General features: G+C 46.1%; 1 protein-coding gene across 8 annotated transcripts in view; it reads left to right on the forward strand.

The window, feature by feature from the left end:
* LOC147180087 (nck-associated protein 5-like) overlaps positions 1 to 22,693 on the forward strand; it is a 70,477-nt gene extending 47,784 nt beyond the window's left edge. For 7 of the 8 annotated variants that reach the window (XM_086067517.1, XM_086067520.1, XM_086067514.1 and 4 more), the window contains 13 exons: positions 1,161 to 1,229; positions 3,030 to 3,068; positions 3,162 to 3,281; positions 7,273 to 7,377; positions 8,453 to 8,641; positions 8,722 to 12,239; positions 12,805 to 12,898; positions 13,596 to 13,671; positions 16,377 to 16,682; positions 17,212 to 17,333; positions 17,755 to 17,890; positions 18,102 to 18,271; positions 21,208 to 22,693. In XM_086067517.1, coding sequence (XP_085923643.1) covers positions 1,161 to 1,229; positions 3,030 to 3,068; positions 3,162 to 3,281; positions 7,273 to 7,377; positions 8,453 to 8,641; positions 8,722 to 12,239; positions 12,805 to 12,898; positions 13,596 to 13,671; positions 16,377 to 16,682; positions 17,212 to 17,333; positions 17,755 to 17,890; positions 18,102 to 18,271; positions 21,208 to 21,480 — 5,217 coding nt within the window. In that variant the 3' untranslated portion in view covers positions 21,481 to 22,693. Of the gene's footprint in view, positions 1 to 1,160; positions 1,230 to 3,029; positions 3,069 to 3,161; positions 3,282 to 7,272; positions 7,378 to 8,452; positions 8,642 to 8,721; positions 12,240 to 12,804; positions 12,899 to 13,595; positions 13,672 to 16,269; positions 16,683 to 17,211; positions 17,334 to 17,754; positions 17,891 to 18,101; positions 18,272 to 21,207 lie in introns of those variants that run through there. The other variant, XM_086067521.1, reaches the window with a different exon arrangement.
* Positions 22,694 to 23,539: the final 846 nt, after the last annotated feature.

Here is a 23,539-nt window from a genome sequence, read left to right on the forward strand (position 1 = left end):
GTGTATTTTTGCTGATTTTTCCAGAGCTGTGCGACCTTCCCGGCTGTTCGGTCAGCGGCCGTCGACGCGAACATCGGGTGTTTGACATATTATATGCTTGTGATGCCTTGCTTCTTCCACAATGTCAGTAACAAAGCGTTGTATTAGCGCTGAGTCTTTCTCGTTCTTTCATTTCGACTAAATAGAAAATATTCATCATTGTGTGTATCAATTCAATATTTGAATATTTATTGTTATGTGTCGTCACCCTCTTAAAATAATTGCCCGTCAATCATCATCTCAAGATGCAAATGGATCAATTTTTGGTGTTTCCTGAAAACTCTGAAAAAATGACTTTGCCGATTATTTTAAGAAGGCATCGATGTAACATATTACGATCCGTCTCGCAAATGCGGCAATTCGGGTCTGACAGCAGCAAATGTCCACAAATGCATAATCAGCGATATCTCGATCCACTGTACGAGCATTATGCGAAAGATGAGGCCGTGATGAGCGCGGGTACGAACAAGCTGCGTGCGCAAGCTGAGCAACACAACAGGTGGATAAAAAAAGCCAAAATAGAACAGCGGGCTTCGTTTCTGATCAATTTCCTGAGCGATGACTGATTGAAGTGAAATGTTTTATCCGGCGTGAGCGATACCGTTGAAAAAATGACGACGACAGCGACGCTGGCGAGGTCCCGCCGTTCTCTCCAAAATGGCGGTTGAAGCGCTCCTCGGGAGGATCACTTGCTCCTCATTTGCATCCATCTGCGAAGCTTTGGGGATTCCATTTCGTTTCGTCCCCCAGAATGTCGGGGGCTTTAATTACGTCTGCGGCGTTCCTCGGAGGAATGGCGAGTTCCTCGGAAAGGGCAGAGGGCGAGCGGCGCCGGGCTGCCCGACGGCTCCCGACGCCTTGCCGGCTTCTGACAAATTGGAAATCCCCAGAGATCAATAGCGCTGCGACGGGAAGGAGATATTCTTATTCGATCCCAAGCCCAAAGTTCAGCATCGTGACTCGCCTCCGCTTGACCTTTTCTTCTGTGCCAGCTTGGAGGCGATTATTGGCTTTTCTAAAACCCCAAAGCACGATTGTTCACGAGCGTTGCTGTTGCCTCGCGTTGACGATGTTGACGATGGAAACGCTGACTGATCGGCACGTGCGCTCGCTCTTTCCAGGAGAGGAACTCCGTCTTGGCGTTGGAGAACCAAAGCCAGCGAGAGCAGTACGAACGCTGCCTGGACGAGGTGAGCGTCTTCTCACGCATCAAATATTCCAGCGCAGGCGTTTCCACACAACATTGACTGGCGGCCATTTTCACTCAAGCAAGCCCCTTCGCTCCCGGCTGTTTTACTGGGTTTGGACTGATTTAAATATATTGTGTTCTATTGCTATAAAGACATGGAACCAACACACAAAAAAAGATGAGAGTCTCTTCTTTCATCAGGAAAAAAAACTATATTTCTTCTATTTGTTTCCGTTTTGCAGCAATTAGCATTAGATTATAGCTAAGTTTCATCATTATTCACAAATCTGTTTAATACTCTGGGGGGGGGGGCTTGTTTGCAACATGTCCCTGGTTGATCTCTTATACTCTACTGCCACCTGCTGGCCGTTTTTGTAATAACTATCATTTGCTTTAAGTGTTCTCTTCAGTTTAAAGGCTGCAGCAAAGCCTTCTGTATGCTCTAGCATTAAAAAAAAAAACATAAAAAGCATAAATACGTTTTTGGGAACCTTGGCAAGATTTGAAATAAACCGTTTTTATACATTTTTGGGAGCAAATGAGTTAAAGACGAAAATGAATCAATCCGATTTTGAGGCAAGATTTTTGGGTGGCCCCAGCCCTGCGTCCCATGGAATTGAGGCACCCCTGCACTCAGCAGAAGCTGAATTCCGTCCCCGCATTCGCCGGCAAATAAACATCTGCAGCCTAACATGACAAAACAAAAACATTCATTGAGGTTTATGATAGCGATATGTTCACCTGAAAAGCTATGTCTCCTTCAGAAACAGAATTATCTTTATTCACGTTGTAAATATTATTTTTGAATCAAGAAAAACCTTTACAGAAAACCAATGTCGTCGTGCCACACAAAATAAATACATAAAATATATCTATATATTTTATCACTGTGGATCGTGTCAAAGGTCACTTTTTGCCGCAGGCCACAAAAAAAATGGACAAGTATCCCCTCCCCCCCCCCCCCTCCCGAGGACGCGAATGTTTTTCTGCTGGCGACCTTTAACCTCATGAGGTCAACTCGCATGCTGTCTGCGCTCAATAAAATGTCCATAAAGATGTTAGTTGGCGATGATACGGCACAATTATCTTTGTGCCTTGTGCTCGTTTTTGAGCTGAGTGCTGCTCAGGGAGTCACATGGGGGGGGGGTTGGGGGGGGGGGCTATTAGTGAGGCTGCTTGCTGAATCACGGTGAGTGGGAGTGCATGGTCCGAGAGGAGGGGGGACGCAAAGAGGCGGCGTAAGCGTCTGCTGGAGGCTGCGTGAGATTGCACTTGAAAGTGGGTGATTAAAGAAGATTATTGTTGACATCGACTTGTTGTGCGTGTGGGCAAACAACACATTAGATACTCAAACAAGAGACGAGCACAATCAGATGCGGGGGGCTCGTCTCGCCAAGTTCTACTCTCGTCTTTCCTCATTCAGTAGACGAGAACGCTCCCGAGCCGATGTGGACTTAATGAGCGGTCGATGAGCAGTAATGCGAGCCGCTTCTCTATCGACGCTGCGGTCGGAGTAAAGATGTCGGCCAGACACAACAGCGCTTACGCTACGCGCGCCTCTGCTCTCACCTGAGTGGACACTCGCACCCCCCACCCGGGCTTTTTAAAGTCGTTACAATTCATATTTCCTCAAGAACCTGAAGAAACTATTCAGACGCGAGGCGCTATTATGTAAATTAGTAGCCGCATTTCCATCAAAAAAAACCTCACAAAAGATTGACTTGCAGAGACATTTTGTCCATTTTCTATCATTTGTCCCCTTCATGATTGACCTTGCTCTTGTCTCTGTGTCCCTTTCAAGGTCGCTAATCAAGTTGTGCAGGCACTCGTCACTCAGAAGGTTTGTCCCCCTTTTCCGCAGCTTGAGTCTTTTGAGTCTCATGTTCACCTGCACGTTGTTCATCTTGTGACTCGGACTCGGTGTTGCCACCAGGACCTGAGGGAAGAATGTCTCAAGCTGCGCACTCGAGTTTTTGATCTGGAACAGCAGAACCGGGCGCTGGGGATTCTGTTCCAGCAGCGTATCAAGCCCACCTCGGAGCTGCTCCTCCAGGTACGAAGAAGGAACTTCTTCTGAGCTGAAGTTATTTGCCACTTGATTAGTTCTTTAAAAGGCTGCTTGGCCTCGGCTGATAATGAAGAGAATTTGATGAAAAAATGGGCTGCAAGGTGCTGATTGGTTTATCTTCATATTCCAAGTTTCTCAGTCAGGCGGTGAAGTCAATGACTTTGCACTTTGCACCGCCGTCTGAAGGGATGCGGGTTTAGATTGGCAGTAAATTGCCTCCGATCATTGCAGGTCCACCTGAACACGAGCACTTTAGCGCAAAGCGCCAGGCAGAAAGAGAAGAAATGAGACGGACCCCGCGCGCGCCCACGTGTTGTTAGCGATGGTATAATATTGCCGGCGTGGAAGGTCAGCGCCGGGGCCGCGGGGCTGTCAATATGAGAACAACAGGGTGCTAAAAAAAGAAAAAACAAAGGACAGGACTGTCAGCGCTGGGAAAAAATGAGCTAAATAGAAGCGAGAGGGCGAACGAGCATAAAGGGAGAGCCGGGGGAGATAAGAAGCGAAGAGCGGCGGCGGCAGTTGAAAATGAAGCTATCAGCGAGCTCGACTGCCGCAGGGAGAAAGGAGACAGAAAGACAGTTTAGTGAGACCAAATTGGTGTGGCTGTCGTCGAGCGCAAACGTGTGCAAAGGACTGTAATGATGTCACGAGGTGACCTGCAGTCCGGCGCGTTGCGGCGCCGCTCGTCTTCTCGCATTCCAACATTCTCCAGCCACAAAGCAGTGGGGACGTCATGACATTTGGCGTCTTGGGAATCGCATCTAATAATCACATTGCTCTGGATATTCACTACATCAATTATGAGTCTGACGTCCGCTCGAGTCAAAATGGCTTTTGGTTAGCTAATAAGAGCTCCGTTCTTTTAATTGTGTTAAATACTCAAGAGTTCGGCATTTAAAGCGGAAGTCAGCATTTCTTGACAATAATATGTTGGACGTGACCTCACGAGTCTGAACATGACATTCGGATTCATATTGCATTTGCGCAATATGAGTTGTGAAGCAAAATCCAGCCGTTTTTATGCATCTCGTGGGGCGGCCATCTTGCCGCTTGCTGTCGACGGAAGGTGACATCCATGTTGCTCAGGCGCAACGGCCAATCGCAGCTCACCTGTTTTCTGAAGCTGTGATGTGATTGGTTGTTACCTGAGCAACATGGATGCCGTCTGTTTGTGGTTGAGAAAATGCCCACTTTGAGAGCTTCAACTTCATTAAAGAACAACAGATGGATTGAAGTCCACAAAAAAAGAACATTCTGTCGTCATTGATGCAATCCCTGTTGTTTGCTCGCTATCTGGATCGGGAGTGACTCAAATATGCTTCGCAATGATGTCTTCTTTCGTTGTTGCTCTGGTTCAGCATTCGCACGAGATACATATTTAGACCCAAAACTAACTCTGGCTAACCACATTTAAAACAGATGATGAGCTTTTATGCAAAGCAGGGCATTACTCACTATTTTAGAATTCCAAGCTTGAGAAAATGCAAATCAATTAAAAAATGAATCCGTCATTAACAATAACAATTCTCATCCCCCGTCAGCCGTAAATCGCTGCGCTTCCATAATAACCTTTGGATTAAGCGGACGCTTCATCAGAATTGCAACGTAAACTGTCAACACTTTCATTTTGTACTACAATCAAACAATCTCCTAATACTGCATTTGCATCTCATTTTAATACGACGCGCTCTCTCTCTCTCTCTCTCTCTCTCTCTCGCTCTCTCGCTCTCTCTCTCGCTCTCTCTCTCCCTCTCTCTCTCTTTCTCCCTCTCTTTCTCCCTCTCTCTCTCTCTCTCTCTCTCTCTCTCTCTCTCTCTCTCTCTCTCTCTCTCTCTCTCTCTCTCTCTCTCCCTCTCTCTCTCTCTCTCTCTCTCTCGCTCTCTCTCTCTCTCTCTCTCTGCCCCATCCATCCATCAAACTATAACCAATAGTATACATTTGTTAAAAACATGTTCAATTTGCAAAAAAGTGCCATATAAATATAGTTGCTTTGAATTGATTTCTTATCTTCTTCCTATAATAGACGAAACAAACTGTTCATTCAAATAACGCCTTCCTACAAGTTAGAACTGTAAAGTTGACTATCATAATAGAGATGAAGTTAATCATCAATATTGTGGCACTCCCTTATTGTTGTTACGTAGTAAAAAAAAATCCAAGGACTTTTTGTGTGTTTGTTTGTTTTATTCCAGCTTCAAGTGTTGAGAGATTTATTTTCTTTCTTTCTTTTTTTTTTTTTTTTGCGGCTTCCGGTGTTCAGAGACGTAATTGTGTGCTATTTGCAGTCCGGGTCTGAAGCTTTTGCTTATCAGTAATTAAAGTGTTCCGAGGTTTCCCATGGGCTTCTTGAGCTTCGCTGATAAAACGCCATCACGAATCTGATGGCGTCGCCGCGGTCGTCCGCGCAGCCTCAGCGTCTCGGGTTCGGGCTGCGTATTTGTGCCGCATAGCCACAAACTTCTGAGCGGGGTTTGGGAAAAGGTGCGAAACGGGCACGGTTGCGCTCCGTTAGAAATGATGGAACGCGGACGCGCGGCCGCCCCCGAGCGAGCGGCCCGAAGCGCTTATCAAATATGGCAGGCAATTGGCAATTAAGTGTCCCGTTACTTGGGACTCGAGGGCCTCAAGGACAGAGCGCGACCTCTTTGTTGTTATTGCAATCGCAGCATCTCCTGCTTGCCAATGACACAAACAAAGACGGAATGCAACCACACGAGTATGTATATCACAGTTGTATAACTCTGTTGTTTATCTGGCGTCGTCGTTATTGCAAAGACGGAATTTGACCAGCGAAGCGCGTGCGCTTTATTGTCATGTTTGTTTCTTGTTTATCTCGCGATGCAGCGTGAATGCAGATGAGCGTTACGTGCTGAGCGGGCGTTTTTCTTTGCCGCCAACATTTATTGTCCTGATCTTAGAAACGTTGACAAGAACAAGTGAGAGTGAATCAGCCGTCAACTCCGTCTTGTTGGCAATTTATGCGTGAGAGTATTGCAATCCTTTCCCTCTATATTCAACTTTGGTTGTGGCCTTGAACCCTGAAAAAGGGCAAATCCATGTGCACGTGCCATCCCGCCGTGGACGAAAACGCGCCTCCCCTCCTTGACCCAGCGACACTATTGACTGAATGCTTGATGAGGATGCTGAGCAGGTGAAATTGGACACTTTATGATAAGATCAGGAACCCTGCGACACTTCAGCCGCTCCCGTCTCATGTCCCAGGACGGCTGCATCACTTTGACATTGATACGGAACCTTTAGAAAAAAAAAGAAGAAAGGTGCCTAAACGATATCACGCGTACATTTAGAAATTGGAAGCCATTCGAATGGCATTGAAATGACAAGCAACTGCAGTACTTTTGTGTTTTGTGCTTCGGCTGCAGGCGGTCGGTCGGGTTTGCTCCTGAGAAACGAGTGGAGTCTTATTAATAGGATTTGGTTCCGCAAATGCTCATAAGCACTATTTTCTTTCTTTCTTTATTTTGGAGTTCCAGCCGCAGCGGGCTGTCGACGCCCTGCACATTTGCTTCTCGTGCGTGCGTATATACAAACGGACGACTGTGCTCTCTGGCAGGAAATTCAAATGACGTTAATTTGCTCACAGGAAAGCCAGACTAATTAAAGTGAAAGATTAATACATTTGGTTTTGTCTTCTTCCCACTCAAGCGAATGAATTGGGGGAAATATTAAAAGGGCTCCCTTATTCCCTGATGCAATTATTTCTTGTTCACTTATGTTTTATTCCAACTGATGATGTCAAATGTCTGTGATTTGGAATCCAGGCTGTGCGCGCAACTATTGGAGAGCATCTGAAGGAGCTTTTTCCAGAAATGATGTCAACATACCGCATGATGACTTTAACCTCATTCAATTTAAATGAGCATTTTGTGCTGAGCGCTGCACAAATTCAGGGCAAGAATCCTTTTTATTTTGCGGGATCTCACGTCCATTATTTACAACGTTTGCGTTCCAGAAACTCCAGTCACGGATCGTGGATCTGTCTGCGGCTGACTTGCTCCAAGAAGCGGAGAGAAGCAAGACGTTCTTACTGTCCAGGAACTCAGATTCTCCTTCGACTGTAAGCTTAATGGGGAGCAGCTTTGCTCTTTTGGGTCCTGGTGTTGTAACCGTGCCCTGAAGCTGCTGAACAAATCACTACGTGATATTAAAATACAACCTTTACTATCTAAAGGCCTGACCCGCACCCACTCTGAGCAGGAATGGCTGGTGCTATCAGTTGACGCAAAGAAGAAGACATCCTTGTCATGTTACCAGAAATCCATCGATTTAAGATGGTTGCCATTAAAAATGACTTGATGGTGCAATGTTCTGCATTGGTCACCTTATATATTATGCATTAAGGGCAAAAAAGAGTTGGCTATGAAATAACAATGGGAAAAACATTTTCCTCATGTTTTTGCTTGTGTTACTAAAATATATACCGTGTATATATATATATATATATATATATTATATATATATATATATATATATATTATATATATATATATATATATATTATATATATATATATATATAATATATATATATGTTAGTGCTCTCAAAAGCTTAAAGCATTAAATCACAAAAAATCATGTATTAATGCAAATTAATCAGACTATTAATTGATCCTTTAGCGTGACAGCGGATGGTTACGTTAAAGGTAGGACAGGTTACGTTTGAGCAATAAACATGACTACATGCATTAAAGTAAAGCGTTTAATAAAGGTTTGCGTATGACATTCAAAATATTTGTTCATGTCAAAATATTAAGTATTTAACTGATTAGAAAAAGAGGAGGATGAACATGTGCAGTGGATCAAAAATGTGGAAGATGTCATCATAACATTATGTGTCGAAATAATTAACCCATAACAGGTGCTCTTTAAATGTGACGGGCAAAAAATGTTGATTAAAAAGCATTTTTAATGAAGTTATTAACCGTCATGAATCAAAATTCTAAGATGTGATTAATCAAATTTAGAAATGTAATCGTTTGACAGCTCTAATATATATATATATATGAATATATATATATATATATATATATATATATATATTTATTTATTTATATATATAAACAAAGTTTTTGTTCAGCAGTTCAGAGTTTTTAAAATGGCACAATCTTACATGTTCATGTGAATATGACGCAGGAGAGCCAGTTGAACGTAAAGTCAGGTTTGCCCATCACCAAGTGCCTGAGCCAGCTGAGTCTGACGGCGCCGATGCCGGTGTACCCACGCAGCAGCTGCAGCAGCAGTGAACTGTCGCTGTCGAGCGCATGCAGCGAACTCTCTAGCGGCTCCTACACCTGGAATGATGGCCGCTCCTGTGGGAAAGTGGTAAGTATCCTATACTTTGTTTTTCTTCAGAGACGTGTTTGGGGAGGATTTTAATCTTCTTTTGTTTGACCTTCTCGCAGCACTCGTCTCTCACCTGGGATAAGAGGCTCAACTCGGGTTCATCTGCCCCAAGTAATATCAGCGTCCCACTGGAGGAACAGATGCCCACCAGGCGCAAGGAGACCAACATTCTAAAGGGGCTGAGGAAATTGCAGAGGAGGAAGCACAGGTCCTTGTCTTCATCCAGGGTCTCCAAGTCAGGCTACAAAGACTGTATGAACTCCAATGAGGGCATTTACTCCCTTGGTATCAAGAGTAGCAATAAAGGCGTGTCTAAACCCGCCCATGTCGGAAGACCATCGCTTCTTGCAGGGAAAAAGTTTCTGTACGATTCTGATGACGCAGATGATGAGCTTGTGCAATCTGGCCGTGCGGCCGACATTCCCAACAAGGACAGCTGGTTTTACTGCAAGAGGCTCTCCCGCCGCATCTCTGACACGCTGTGTAGCTGGGACGCCATACAAGACAGTGGAGGTGTGGCTGACAATAGCTCGGGCCTTGTGGTGACAAAGCCGCCCTCTGAATTTGACTCAAAGGAACGTCCCGAGAAGCTCGCAAGTCTCGTCAGCGGTTGTCTCACTGAGAGTGGACGGCCATCAGCTTTCACTCGGGTGTCAATGCTGCATGTTGCCCCTTCTGACCCGGAAGGTTCCAATTGCTTCTCAGATACGGACGAAGACCTCAAATGTGATTCTAGGGATTTGCAGGTGCCCTTAACCCAACGAAAAGAGCAAGTGGAGAGGATGGCCCGTGACGCTTTCGAGCCGCTCACGCCGCAGCGCTTGCAGAGGGACCAAGTACGAACCCAGTCCGCAGATAGCAGACCGGGACCTGTCAAGGCAACTAAAGAGGCAAATAATGATCTGTCCGAGGAGAGTATCGTGGCAGTATTTGATGCTCAAGGGGAGCCAATTGAACTAAGCCCTCAGAAGCTTAGCAAAGGTTCTGGACCCATGATTGAGATTCCAGTTAGCAAAGTTGCGGATACATACAATGAATTAGCCCCTCAAGAGAAGCCAGCAAGGCATAAACCAACAAATACGGGAAACTACGCAGTCCTTGATTCTCCAGAGAAGCCATCTGAATATCAGCTCAGGAGCAGCAAAATAAACAACAGCAAGGGTGGCAATGCAGATCGGTTATCCGTGCAGCTTACTCCGCAGAGAAAGTTAATCAAACCGCCTGGCAACCGAGCTAATAAAGGACATTCAGTCCCACCTCTGAATGATTCTGCCAGTCTTGTGAGTGGCGGCTCAAAACTACGAGGTTGTAATAAACCTTCTGCATCCCCAATCAGATTGTCAAAGGGCGCTGCCACTGAGCCAAACAGTGGAAACTCAGGAACTCCGAGTCAGGAGAAAACACCCCCACCTGCCACAAGTAAAATGTCCAGGTTCATCAAGAGCTCCCACAACCCAAAGGTGGTGAACTCCAAGCTTCCCAGTAAGTGTGACTGGAGTAAGGGCTCTTCCCCCAGTTCCCCTCGCCTCTCAAGGAAACACTTAGAGTACGCTGACACGAGTGAACAGCCAACCAGAGACAAACACTGTGAAAGCATTCAAAAGAAACTCAGGTCCCCTTCACCACCCCCTCCGCCCGGTCGCACCACCTCCTTACTGATCAAGCCAAATTATGAGGGCTCACCTCAAGCACATAAAATAGACAAAGCTCAGCCATCCACAACAACCACTGTGAGGGGCCCGCCCCCAAGCTACTACACCTCCCTCCAACCAAATATGCAAGCTACGCTACCCATTAAAGATAAAGACATGGACATGGATGCCGGCTATGGGACTGCACTTGCGCCTCAGAAACTGATTGACAAAACCAATCAGCAGCTTCAAAAGTCATCTGGCATAACATCTATTACAGGAACTCCCAAGCGGATCACCTCAAAAGACTACCTCCCTCCCACAAACTCAGGCTTTGACCTGGAACCTGAGAATGCACCTAAAAGCTCAAAGAATGTCCCGCCTCCTCCCTACAGTGCCATCAGAGGGTCTTCTCTCCACAGCTTATTCGCAAGTAAGGAAGGCTCCACCCAAGAACATGACCGTCCGTCTGCGCAGAAACCCTTTGTTGGTTTATCAGTTCAGGGAGCCCCAACTGTGAAAACTGAGCCACAAAAAAATGTTGTCAGCCCACCAAGCTCAGTTGTGACTTCCCCTAAATCATCAGAAAAGAGTCACAAGAATCGCATGGCAGTGGGCTTCAAAGCATTTTTAAAATCTCCCCCCAGCCATAAAAATGGTCCCACTTTACCAGACAAGCAAGAGAAAGATCATATCAACTTAGTTTCCAAGGAGACTGTGACTTCAAACGTGTCTGGCCAGCGCGACAGCTTGCAGCCCGCGTACAGTATCGATTCTCCACCCAATATGTCTGTTCCAGAGGTGAGAGGTGAGGTTCACTTACTTGGCTTACTGGAAGGGGAGGCAAATCCTGCCCTGAAACCAGAGGAGGGTGATGTCTGCGATAAAGAGAAAAGGAGCAGTCAACTTTTCTCCCGATCCATATCCATTACCGCCAAATCCCATCTAAAGCCAGCCTTGGGAATGAACGGGGCCAAAGCCCGGAGCCAGAGCTTCAGTACCAACTACATTGAGAAACCCAGCGTCAACGTTCCGGAGGGGCCAGGAAAAACTCGAACTCAGATCATCACCAACTCGACAGAAAGGGGGAACTCCCTGTCCAGGCAGAGTTCCTTGGAGGCACCCAACGTTGGATTGGCAGAGAGTCCAATCTATTCTCTCAGGACAAGACCCAGCAATCAAAATGTAGCACCTGAGAGAACCTCTAAATTAATCTCCAGAGGTGATGAATCTCAAGGTACCGTGAAGGGGCAAACGGTCACGTCACCCACTCACAAGGACACGTGCGCTTTGCCCATCAGTGAGAAAAATCTAAGAAATCATATCTGTAGGCCTGGAAAAGTCATCTCGCACTTTCAGCCCCCGGCCTATTTTCCTTGTAATTCAGAGAAGGTGAAGCAAGAAGCAGGAAACACAGCAACCAGCCCTAATGAGCAAGAATTTAGTTCGGCTGTAAAAACCCAGACAGACGCGCCAATCAAAAGCCCGCATGTAGAGGACCCAAAAACCAGCCCGTCGGCGTGTACCATTGAAGAAAAGGTCATGATGGGAATCGAAGAAAATCTGCACAAATGCCAAGAACAAGAGAAGGTCGCTGCTAGTGAGGCCAAACAAAAGACCGCTCCCTCGCTGGCCAACTGGTTTGGCTTCCGGAAGAGCAAACTTCCAGCTGTGACTGGGAAAAAAGCAGACTTCTCCAGAGGAAAAGAGGAGAAGAAAGAGATGAAGATTGGCTCGGCGCTCGCGGGCAAGCAGACAAAGTTGGACAAGAGGAAGGAGAAGAAGAGAAACGACAGTCTGGAGGCGCACAATCAATCGGAGATGAGCAACAAGCTGAGCTCCATCATGGACCACTGCAACAATCAAATGGGCCAGATTGCCAGTCAGATCCAGTGCACCACAGCGTTCATCGGCAAGGAGCAGTTTGTGAAGGAGCTTCTCGGCAGGTGCGTAAATCCAGACGCTCGCCAATCAATCGCCCTTCATTGATTACTGATTACTTCCTGTCACTGCAGCTATCTTGAGTTGTCTCTCAACCAATTGAATCCTTCAAACAAATAGCTTGTGCTCATGCAAACATAAGCGCCCATTGCTGGGAATGTGTGTGTGTGTGTGTGGGGGGTGTGTGTGTGTGTGGGTGTGTGTGTGTGTGTGTGTGTGTGTGTGTGTGTGTGTGTGTGTGTGTGTGTGTGTGTGTGTGTGTGTGTGTGTGTGTGTGTGGGGGGGGGGGGGGGGGGGTGTGTGTGTGTGTGTGTGTGTGTGGGTGTGTGTGGGTGTGGGTGTGGGTGTGGGGGGGGTGTTAAGAAACCAACCAAAAACATCTCAGTCCATTCCGGTTTGGACTCTGTGGCAATTGTTGCACGTGCACACTGCGACACTTCACTCCATTGATCTGTTGATGTTTTTTCACACCTTCTGAGAAGCATTTTTGTTGTTGGCTTTGTGAGTGACAACATTGCAAGCAGTCTTAACACACATCCTTGGATAAGACGAACTATTGATTGTCCGCAGGACTGCCGGAAAAGGCGCCTTAGTCAGTGCATCGCCGACACCCAAGAAACATTCGGAGATGAAGGGAGAGCTGAAGATCTGTCCTGACGCGGCTGTAAGTGCACATTTGGCTTTCCTTTTCTTGGTTTCTATCTCACACAAATTCAAGTGTAAGGACACACATGAGCCTTGTTCAGTGGCAGCCATTTTCAAACCCTCCGTTACCCTAAAAATGTCAAATAAACCTGGGATGGAATGTCCGGATTCTTACATGACATGAAAAAACCTCCCTGGCATTGAATGAGTTTTTAAATGGTGCTGATTTATGCCTTCATTTTTCAATATCCCACCACTTTGTAAATGAAAATGAGGAATTTGGTAGATGTTGTTCTTTATTATGGGTGAGTTAAACATCGACGGGGAGTTCTAAAGAGCTATAAAGGCAATAAAAGGGGCGTTTAACGGAAAGGACTAAGTGCAGTGAAAAAGAGCGCCCCGCAGAATTATGTAGGACATTTAATCCTGATGTGGACTTTTGATAGCGCCGAGGCTCCTTATCAGAAGCACTCCATTTGACAAAGGGCCATTTGATAGCATTCCCCAAGCCTTCCATCCATCTTCGACCCACAAAACAGCACAAAAGCTTTCTGACCTCTGTGACTTTTTTCCACCGCACACTGGAATAACCCAATTATAACGATATTAACGATTGTACCAAAGACGACGCCAGTCGACCCACTTTGCAATGTTGACAATGAAACGAGCATCGAGTCATTGCATGCTGAGGTCTTGTTGTCCTTTTTACTTCGCAGACGCTCCTAATGAGTCACAAGCTTCATTTGAAGGCTGACAACAAGGAAGATGCGACTGGTCAAGACCACATGATGGGTAAGTGTTCACGCTTCTGCTGTGGGAGGCGGTCAGACTGACACTAAACGGACAATAATATACGTTATGCGTGACCTCGCGTGACATTCCGATGAATATTACATTTGCGGAATGGGACTTATGAAGCCGTTTTTATCCATCTTAGGCGGCAGCCATTTTGCCACCTGCTCTCGACTGAAGATGACATCAATGTTGCTCGGGGATAAGATAACGACCAATCACGGTTCAGCTTCAGTAAACCGGTGAGCTGTGATTGGTCGTTGCCCGAGCCCTGAGCAACTGTGATGTCATCATCAGTTGACAGCAAGTGGCAGATACAAATGGGATGGATTTTGCTGCTTAATTCATATTCCACTTCCAGAAAATATGACCAGATATCATATTTATACCACATTTAGACTAGTGGGGGCTGCATAGAACATATGACACACTGGCAACGCGTGGCAATGCTTTAGTCGTCAGTGAAGTGGGGAACAAACTGGAATGTATTCAATTGGACGGCACGACGCGTTAGATGCTCTTGTTCAGGAAATGGGATCGACAACGCGTTTGTCACATTCTTTAGACGTTTACCGACCGAGAAGAAGCGAAATAGAATCACGGATTTATTAACATGGCTGAATTTGCTTCACATTCTGTATTTAAAAGTACATTTTTCATTTTTTTAAAGAGATTTAATAGAAAAGTAAAGAAATTAAAAAAATTGCTTACTAAAATTACAGCTAATATAAAAAGGGATTATAAAGGATACCAGCAAATGTGGAGAGCCTGTTATAAAAGGACAGCGAGCGGTGTGTGCTGTTTACAGGAGTTTACAGTAAATGCTCGGCAGAGGTAATACAAAAGTATACAGGGGTGCCGAGCCAATGAGAAGTGGGCATGTAAAGGATGTCGGGACAAGAAAGAGGGCGGAGCAAAGGTGGGCACTTCCGTCATTCCGTTGTTGACGGATGCCCAGCTTTCCAGCAAGTTCTGTATGACGCAAAACCTTGTAAAAAATACACAGACTGAGGAGGACGTTCTGTACTGACCCGGTTCGACTGACAAAAACCTGCTCGGTCCGTGAATTTGTTCGAGGCTTTGCGTCATAAAGCACTCGCTGACGGAACGGCGGAAGTGCCCACCTGTAAGGTGGCGTTAACAACCTCAGATGAAACTACAGTCAAGATCAAATCAAAAGCAAATCAGAAAGCCGCATTTCAAATGGAACTAACACGTGACATTTTCTCTGAAATGAGCTCCATTTTCCAAAAACGATGAACAAAAGAGAAGCTCTCTTGCTACGTTTTGACTGGGCCTGCTGCCTGGCCAACAAAGAACCCTTTTTATGGTCCGAAGCACAAGAACAATAAATACATCAAAACGAATAGAGGCTAACCATCAGACAGTGAAGGTATCATCACAGCAGCTTTCTCGCCTCCAAGCATGCGGCCTGGACGTGAGAGCAGCTCATGAAAAACTACATTACGTCCAGTCGCTGTTGCCTCAGGCTGGAATTACGCTGCAACTTGTTATGGTTTGCTTATGGAGGGCATTTTCAACTGTCAGGCCTGGCATTCGATTATACGACTTAGTAATCTATGGCTGCCTCCACTCTGCACTTTCTCTCCACATGTAAGGAGCCCTGACCAATCCCCCAAACATGATCCCCCCCCACCACCCCCCCCCTTTCTTGTGTTATTTGGTCTGCATTTTGATGCTGTGCACTGCAGCACATGTTCGCAAGTGCGTCAAACAACAAGCTGTTCATCGGCGCAAATGATTTTGGCAGGCGCTGTTTGTGCCTTTAGATGTCAAATGCATAATGTGCACACAAAAGAACTTGAGTAATGTGGTTTGAATTCTTCAAATGGCACCGATTTGATGAAAACAAGACGCGAAGCCTCTTTGGTCAGACATCTTGCTCAATTGGTTAGGGTTGACCGGAGCAACTCGTTTCTACTGAATCTTAATAGTTCATCTTAATAAGACATTTGGGGAAATGACTGCATTGGCAAACGTCCTTTTTGGGTTTCAGTGCACAACGTAAGGTCCAGAAAGGCACGTTTGGATGAGTTTGTTCTCCACACGACCGTAAACACCAAACCCTATCAAAGAGCTTTAAGATAAACTATACCCGAGAAAAGCACCATCAAAGGGAGTGCTCTTTATTTGTTTGCTTGTGAGCCGAAGTGTGTTTGTGATGCTCCATCCTGGTCAGAACGGAAACAAATGACATCATGTCAATATAAAACTGAATATGCATTTCTGCCGTCAGATATTTTTACAAGACGGATGGCTGCAGAGAATTACCCTTTCAAGTTTTTACTTCAAAACATACTCGGCTACATTTTCACTTCTTGATTTCAGCCAAATAGTAAAACACAGTTAATAAGCAAAGCGGATGTACCAAATGCCGCCCACTTAACTCCACGTCCGCACGTTGCCGATTGCTGCCGATTGCTGCCGTAAGGCCTGACCAATCACTCCAGTGTGTCCTCGGGAGTTTCTCTGAGTTTCTGTCCGTGCAATGTCGCGTTCTTTCATCAGATTCCTCTTAACGTGATCCAAATGTTTTTTTCTCTCTCTCCTTTGCACCGACGACTAAACCCGCCACAGATACCCTGTACTCTCACCAGCCCTTCCGTTGCATGTGAAGCCCTCATTCCTTTTCCTGTGTTCTGACCCTTGCTTCCCCGAGTTGTCACATTTCCTTGTCACTTTAGATTCCAGCTGTCAGATGAGAACACTGGACAGCGGGATTGGCACCTTCCCTCTCCCCGACTCTGTCGCACGGGCCGGCGGCCGCCACGTCCCAAAATGTGACCCCGGCCCGGACGGGTTGACTGCCGAACTCCGAGCCGAGCCTCACTGCCCTCCTCCGGAATGTTCACCGCCCAGCGTCAAAGTGCCTTCCCCGCCCAACACCCGTCTGCATGCTCAAGGAAGCTTGGCTCACTCCTTCTCGGACCCATCCCTTACTTACAGTGCTTCCAACCCGGATGCCCGGACCCGATTGCCCAAACTAGCCGGTAAGTCAAGCTACGTTAACGTAATCGGTCAAAACAGAGCAACAGCAGTTTTTATTCTTCTTCTTTTGTCTTGCTCTTATTTACACAGCAGAGCATCAATGCCTTCATCCTTTTGAGGCGCATGTCTACTTATTTTACTCAAGAGGCGCCGCTCAAATGGAAATATGTATTCATTGTCATCATTTTTAACACAGTCCAGAAATCGACTATGTGCTCAATAAAGGATCTGTATCTGCCTATTTACATTCCAAGCCTTTAGGGCTGAGCAGCTGCGCTTGAACATCGTGCTTGTTTGGCCACTAAGCATACGGCGCATATTAGTTAATTGACTGACAGCCTCATGTTCTCACGCAGCTTGTTGCGCCCCGTAGACACCAAACAAAAGCATTTACTGGTAGATTAGAGTGTCAGCCGAGACGGTACCTCACCTCTGGCCTCGCTCTTTGCCAAGTCCACGAGTCCAGAGTTTGACTGCAGTTGCGTGCCATCACCACTGTCTAATCCTTTTGCTATTTCTTTGGACTCGTAGGTGCTAACAGGACTAAGAGGCTGAGTCTTTTCACCCCACGGAGCAGCGCTTCAGCATCAACTGAGGACAAAGACGATGAAACTGGGAGGAAGATGAAAGTAAAGGAGCAAGACATTTCTTCGGTGAGTTAGGATGACGTGTCGTATGTATATGCATAGAATACGCTTGCAAGGACAAAAAAGGTCTGTTGCTGTGTTTGCATTTTGCGCTATGCTGTTTAATTAAATTTGGAAGTGCACAAAAAAAAATCACCTGAAGGCACTTTTCAGAATGGAGCAGGTTCAGGAGAACTCTATGCATTAAAGGGACCCGACAGAATCCCTCTTGAGGAAGCACTTTGGCCATAATAGTAAAGAAAGCGTTCCCAGAAGCAAGACTGATTAGGGCAGCTATCTGCCTCGACTGCTCGTTTGACTGCCAGAAATGATGTGCAATGGTGGCGTAACTGTTATCACCGGGGCGAGTGGTAACGTTACGACCACGACTATGACTAAACGTTCGAAGATGCGTAATGCAGAGTTGATCATGTTGTCTGTTTGTTAGGAGAGAGCCCTGCGATCGTTTACGTACTCGGGCAGCAGTAGCGGCAGCGACGCTGAACCTGAACTTGGTCGACCTGTAATCGCGGTGAGCCCACTGCCAAGCTCGAGGATCACCTGCAGCCAAATGGAGGACCCTGGTCAGGCAACAAACCTTCCGAAATAAGGATTCATTTTGGAAAACAGGGCAAATCAAGAATTTCAGACCTCTCATGGGGAAAATTGTGTTGAAATTGATCTTGCCAATGGCACGTTCAATCCCAAATGCTCCCAGTTTTCTGCAATGAATCATTGAGCCGAGACTTGTGGCGAAATGCAGCGCTTGACTTGTGTTCACTCGTCCTCCTGCAGTGGAACAATGTGAAAAGACGCTGAAGAGTGGCAGTGTGGAGAATCCTCTGTCCATCATGGACTTCTACCAGCATGAGATGTTCTCTCCGGTGGAGAAGGACAGCAGGAGGATCAGTCAATACGACCTGTTGCACAAAGAAACAGCCCTCAACGCCAGAGACAAGCTCAGTGTGAGTGCTTAAACGCCAAGGTTTTCTCTCCTTGGGAGATTTTCATAGCAAAAGCTGCCTAATTGCTTTCGATCGACTCGCCTTCTCGTGTCAGGGGGTATTTGCCTACCCTTATTTAACGACGCTCAATGACAAACGAGGACCAGAGAGCGTGAAATGGCCTCCAGCTGCCGCCGCAGGGCGGCCGGGCTACCCTCCACTGCCCCGATGCCGGGCCTGACACAAAAATCTATATTCTGAGTGAGGGCCAAAGATCTGACTCAACACTTGTGTACATTTGACTTTGTTCAGGGAGTTTTATTCCCGACCTTTGAGGAACTCAAGCGAGATGATTTCAAATCAAAGCAAACTTTATTGTCATCCCATCAGCCAGACGGCAGCGATTCCGGCAATTTGAAGTCATCTGCAAAATGTCAAATTGGCCAAACGCGCAGCCAAGTAGCCACGGGAAAGTCTTACTACGACTGCAAAATAATATTTAGTATGGGTCACAGATCACAGGCAGTCAAAAAGAGTTCTTAGTGTCTGTGTGGAATTGATGCAACAGATCATCGGGTTTTATTTACACCGGCACGGCATGGCGAGCGTTTTTGCCCCACTTGGACGGACAGACCTGCTGCAGCGCCGGAGCGCCGCACTCGTGAGGCATCGCCGTCCGCCGGCCACACTCTGGCAAAGTTTTCTGGCTGGTGTCAGAGATCTTTGATTTCAGCCCCTTTAATAACATTCCGCAAACACTCAGGAGAGCAATGCAAAGCTGGGCCGCTCCCATCAGAGCCCTCGCGGCCCACGTTGGCCTCCCATTCATCATCCTGACAGCACCTGACAGTCCCGCTAACCGCGTCTTCTCTCCCTTTTCCTTTGAGTCCTCCTTTTCAGGTACGTGTCTTCCTCTGACTTTTACGTCTCGTTTCTATTAGTGCGGCTTTTGTTTTCAGCTCATCGTCTGTCCTCCCAGTGGACTTCATTCTACCTGCTCCTACGCGTCTTCCTATTGTTGGTGCTGGGGAATGAAAATGCCTGAGGAAGAATAGAGTTGTTTTGGTACTAAGGAGTAGACGGCATATCTGCATGTATCGCCTCCTCAGTGAGCACCGTATTGCCTTGAGACATTTTAGGCAGCATGGAGAATGGAAAGCAAACTCAGTTAAATGTAAGGCAGTTTCCCCTGTGATTTAAGAACAACACTTGCGTTCAAGCCAAAAACACTTCATGTGCAGTATACACATTACAGTACGTGTATCTCATTAAATCACGCCGCAGGGATGTTCAGTGCCACTTTTTTCAGAGCGTTTCCAGTCCCAGTACTCAACTCCTGACGAGTGCTAATTTCGGCAACGAAAACTAAACAAAAATAATTTCGTCAACACACATTTTCATCGGATGAAATAAAGACTCGGCGAGACTAAAAACAAAACAAAATTGGGACTAAATCAATCGGCATTTTTGTCGACTAATAAAGACGCGCCGAAAATTTAGCTCACTTGAGACTGGACTAAAATCGATGGACATTTTAGTTCACGAACAAAGACAAGATGAAAAATATGATTTTGTAAAATCATGTCTCTGCTCATCTGCCACGAACACAAAGTCACACATTCAAATCTGCTGCTCGCGAGTGCAACGCAACATTGATGCAGCAGCTATAGGCTAACGTTCAAACAATGTAAATCCCGCCGCTAACTTACTAGCTTGTAGCAATAATAGCCACTTGTTGATATACTGTAATTGTGTGTCAAGTTGTTTTAAATCAAAAAGATGAGAGAAAGTTTTGTGTGAAGTCGTTTTAGATGAGATGGAAATGCTCAATATTACCTGTTGACGGAAAAACGGGTCAAAGGATTGTTCTGACTAAAACGAGACTAAAATTAGACAAATAAAATGATGTTTTCTTGGACTCAAATAAAGAGTGAACTGCTCGACTAAAAGGTGACTAAATAAAAATGGGATGAGGTTGACTAATTATGATCAAAACTACGCAAGTGTGATTGAAATTGGACTAAAACTGAGACTCAATTTAAAAATGACTCTTGACGACAGTCATTTCTGGACGATAAACCGCTACTTTTTTCACTTGCATCAAGAGCGTCAGGCAGAGCAAAAGCAACCAATAAAGGAGGAGAGACCGAACGAGAGCGAGACAATTTGCGCCCTCGTTATGGAAAAGAAAGTAGCGGGAACCCGTTGCGGTAGCTTACTGTCGGGTGCGGCTTGGATGTGTCACAAACTCAAGTATTCCCCCAATTTAGCTAGCGCGGCTTATAGGCCAGGAATTACTGTCGTCACCAATACCAAGTATCGATAACACTTTGGATACATAAGATTTCCCTCCCAAAATAATGACAGATCATTTGAAAGAAAGACCCGTTCCCAATTTGGTATTTTTCCTTAAAATTGCATGGAATTATTTGAAATGTGTAACTTTAGATTTTTAGTTCCTGATTGTAAACGCTGGTACCGAGACCTTGAAAGAATAGCCAGATAGCTGTACCGATACTCGCCCATGCCTTTATTTCCCTACCCTCATTTATTGATTTATCGATCACATGGGCAGAATCCCAACTGCTATTTCTGTCTTTGAAATCATCGGATTGAGGTATTTGGAATCGCTTGGCGCAAAATCCAAAGCAGGCGTCTGTGTTGCTGCCGCCTAAACGAGTTCGTGCTTCAGGTTGTTGTTCAGAGCTTTAAGGGAGGTCAAACGTGGGGAAGGCCTATATTTAGAGCGAGTCTGGAACACCTCGAGCACCCGCGTCCAATCCAGTCGTGTTGCTCGTTACATACCTTCGCAATTTGTTGTTTCGCTCCCGGGCCCGTCGGGATAAAGCACGATGGTTCCAATGCGCTTTCCAAAGCGACGGCTTTAGCCTAACGTGTTGACCGGCGTGCGCAGTACGAGCGGGTCTGAGCATTTGATTTGATTTCTATCTCCGCAGAAGGAAATCGCAGCGGGGAAGACGGCCATCTGCGCCGCGCAGCCCGGCTCGCGGAACGTCACCTTGGAGTCTCTCAACGAGCTCAATCGCAGCGACTCCAGCCTCCGTCAGGAGACGGCCGCCGACGGAAGGCTCGTTGCCTCGCGTGGCCACAAGGCGGACGAGGCGTCCTCGCGGGCTGGCGGGGCTGGCGCCGATCCGGCGGGCTCCCTCGGCGACTCGCTTGACGACAGCTTCTCGTCGCGCACCAGCCAGCTCTCCGACCACGTGTGACCGTAGACTGCGGCGAGTGTGAAGAATCCAGTTTGATTTGAGTGACTGCAGTCCTGCACCTCACCTGTTGGTTAAGAACCCAACAAAAAGAAGCACTTAGAAGGCGGAAAGCTGGACGGGAGCGATGCTCGACTCATTGCAACTTGTGGTGTCTTTTGGGGTTGACAGTGTCAAGGAGCGTATACTGGCGGGTTGCGTTACTTTGGATCTTCCAGGAAATGGAATCTGCTGCTACATCCGGCCCTTCACGATGCACCTGCCACACTTTTGTTCATTTAATGAGTAGAGCAAAAAAAAAAAACGGACACTTGGCTTGACTTCCTAATCGTGTCGTGTGACATCTTTTTCTAAGTTTGACATCTCTGGGCTCGCATCTTCCTGAGACCAACGAGGAAGTTGTTCTTTTCTTACCAAACTCCTCCTTAGTGCCGATCAAGAGACTGTTGGTAGCTCAGGGAACAAAGTCAACCCAAATCGATTGTACCATCAGGAAGACGTTGACTTGCATACAAACTCCGTGAATAATTAGTTCCTCCGTTTCTGCCATACAAAGTCCATCTCGTGCGTGTTTTTCTGAAGCAAACCCCAACCGAACCGAACCGAACCTCTCACATGTACGATTTTGTAAATAAAAGTGATGTAAGTTAATATCAGAAGGGCCATTGCTCGTTCCTATATGCAAATATGCACACACAAAGACGACACGTGTACATTCTTTTTGCCAATCTTTCAAATGAGCTTTTGAAAATAGCTTGTATCTTTTCTTATGGAATTCCGTTGGGATTCTTGTTGAATAGAAATCTTTATTTTGATCAACAGAAAAAAAAGAGGTCAAAGATTTTATTTTGAAAGACATATATGGGTAATGTTATGCCAAATTCCTGTTTGGAACTTGACCAGCTGGTGCTAATCAACACTGCACACTGCGTGCCGCTATTTTTATTTTTTATGAAACTGTTGACCGTGTGCGAGTGCGGAGAGCTTGCGTATTTTTCTAGGTGTCGAGTATTTATACCCATGTTTTTGTATCGGACTTTAGTGCGATTCACCTCTATCCTTAAACGTTCCCTTGGAAATGCTTACCAGCAGTGTTACTTTGGTAAATACTATGAATTGCTCATTGTTATCATTATTCCTGTGTGCAATCTTGTCTGTTACACTAATGCTCTATTTTATGTAACTATTTCCTAAATAAATATGAGGAGAAAAAACATGTTTTCTGCATGTTGTCTGTCCCAGCATGCGTCCGCCGTCTTCCAGGAAGGAATTCAGGGCAAGAAGGAACCCCGAAAGGACACGCCACTAATCGCTTCTGTCAGCAGGAGACGGTTTGCGCCAAGAGTGCAAGAGGGATTTCCAAGTAAGGATTCCCATGATGCTTCATTACGCAGCTTGAATAACTGCCACGGGTTTGTCTCCATGGTGGTGATTGTGCGCCATCATCTGCTTTAATATGCGCCAACCGAATGTTCATGCGTACCTTCGTGCGACAGTTCAAGCTGCTCCTTGCGAGGCGCAGAGGGCAAGAGGTCACCGAATGATCAGTGCCGCTGCGATACGCACCGTCACAATCGAGTCTTAATGTAATGCTGGAGCAAAGACGAACACGGTAGCAAATACAAGAAAACGTATACACGTGCTCCTCAAATCAAAACGCCCCCGAATTCAAGTCCAAATTCAATCCAAATATTTGTGGGAAAATGGGCCTCGAAAGTCATACAAAAATGAAATGAACAAAAAGAATGCATCTCACAAAAAGTAAGCACAACCCAACTTTTTTCGTCAAGCGTCGTTCTGAATGGAACGTGTCCTGTTAAACGTGTCCTGTTGAACGTCACCGTGCTGCAGCTTTCTTTAACGGCATTGACAATCTTCTCGCTTTCTATTCAGTGATCAATAATCACAACGGTGGCGATTTGAGAGTGGGCGTGCTTGAGTGACGGCGCGACCTGAAACATTTGGGGGTAGTTTTATTACTCATTTTAATATTGAATCTTATTTCATGATTATTTCATACCGCCGTGTGGGTTGATGCGCACACACTGTAACGTAACCTGCA

This window comes from Leptonotus elevatus, chromosome 2, assembly GCF_054856555.1.
Source record: "Leptonotus elevatus isolate MCC_2025b chromosome 2, RoL_Lele_1.0, whole genome shotgun sequence".
Taxonomy (NCBI): Eukaryota; Metazoa; Chordata; class Actinopteri; order Syngnathiformes; family Syngnathidae; genus Leptonotus; species Leptonotus elevatus.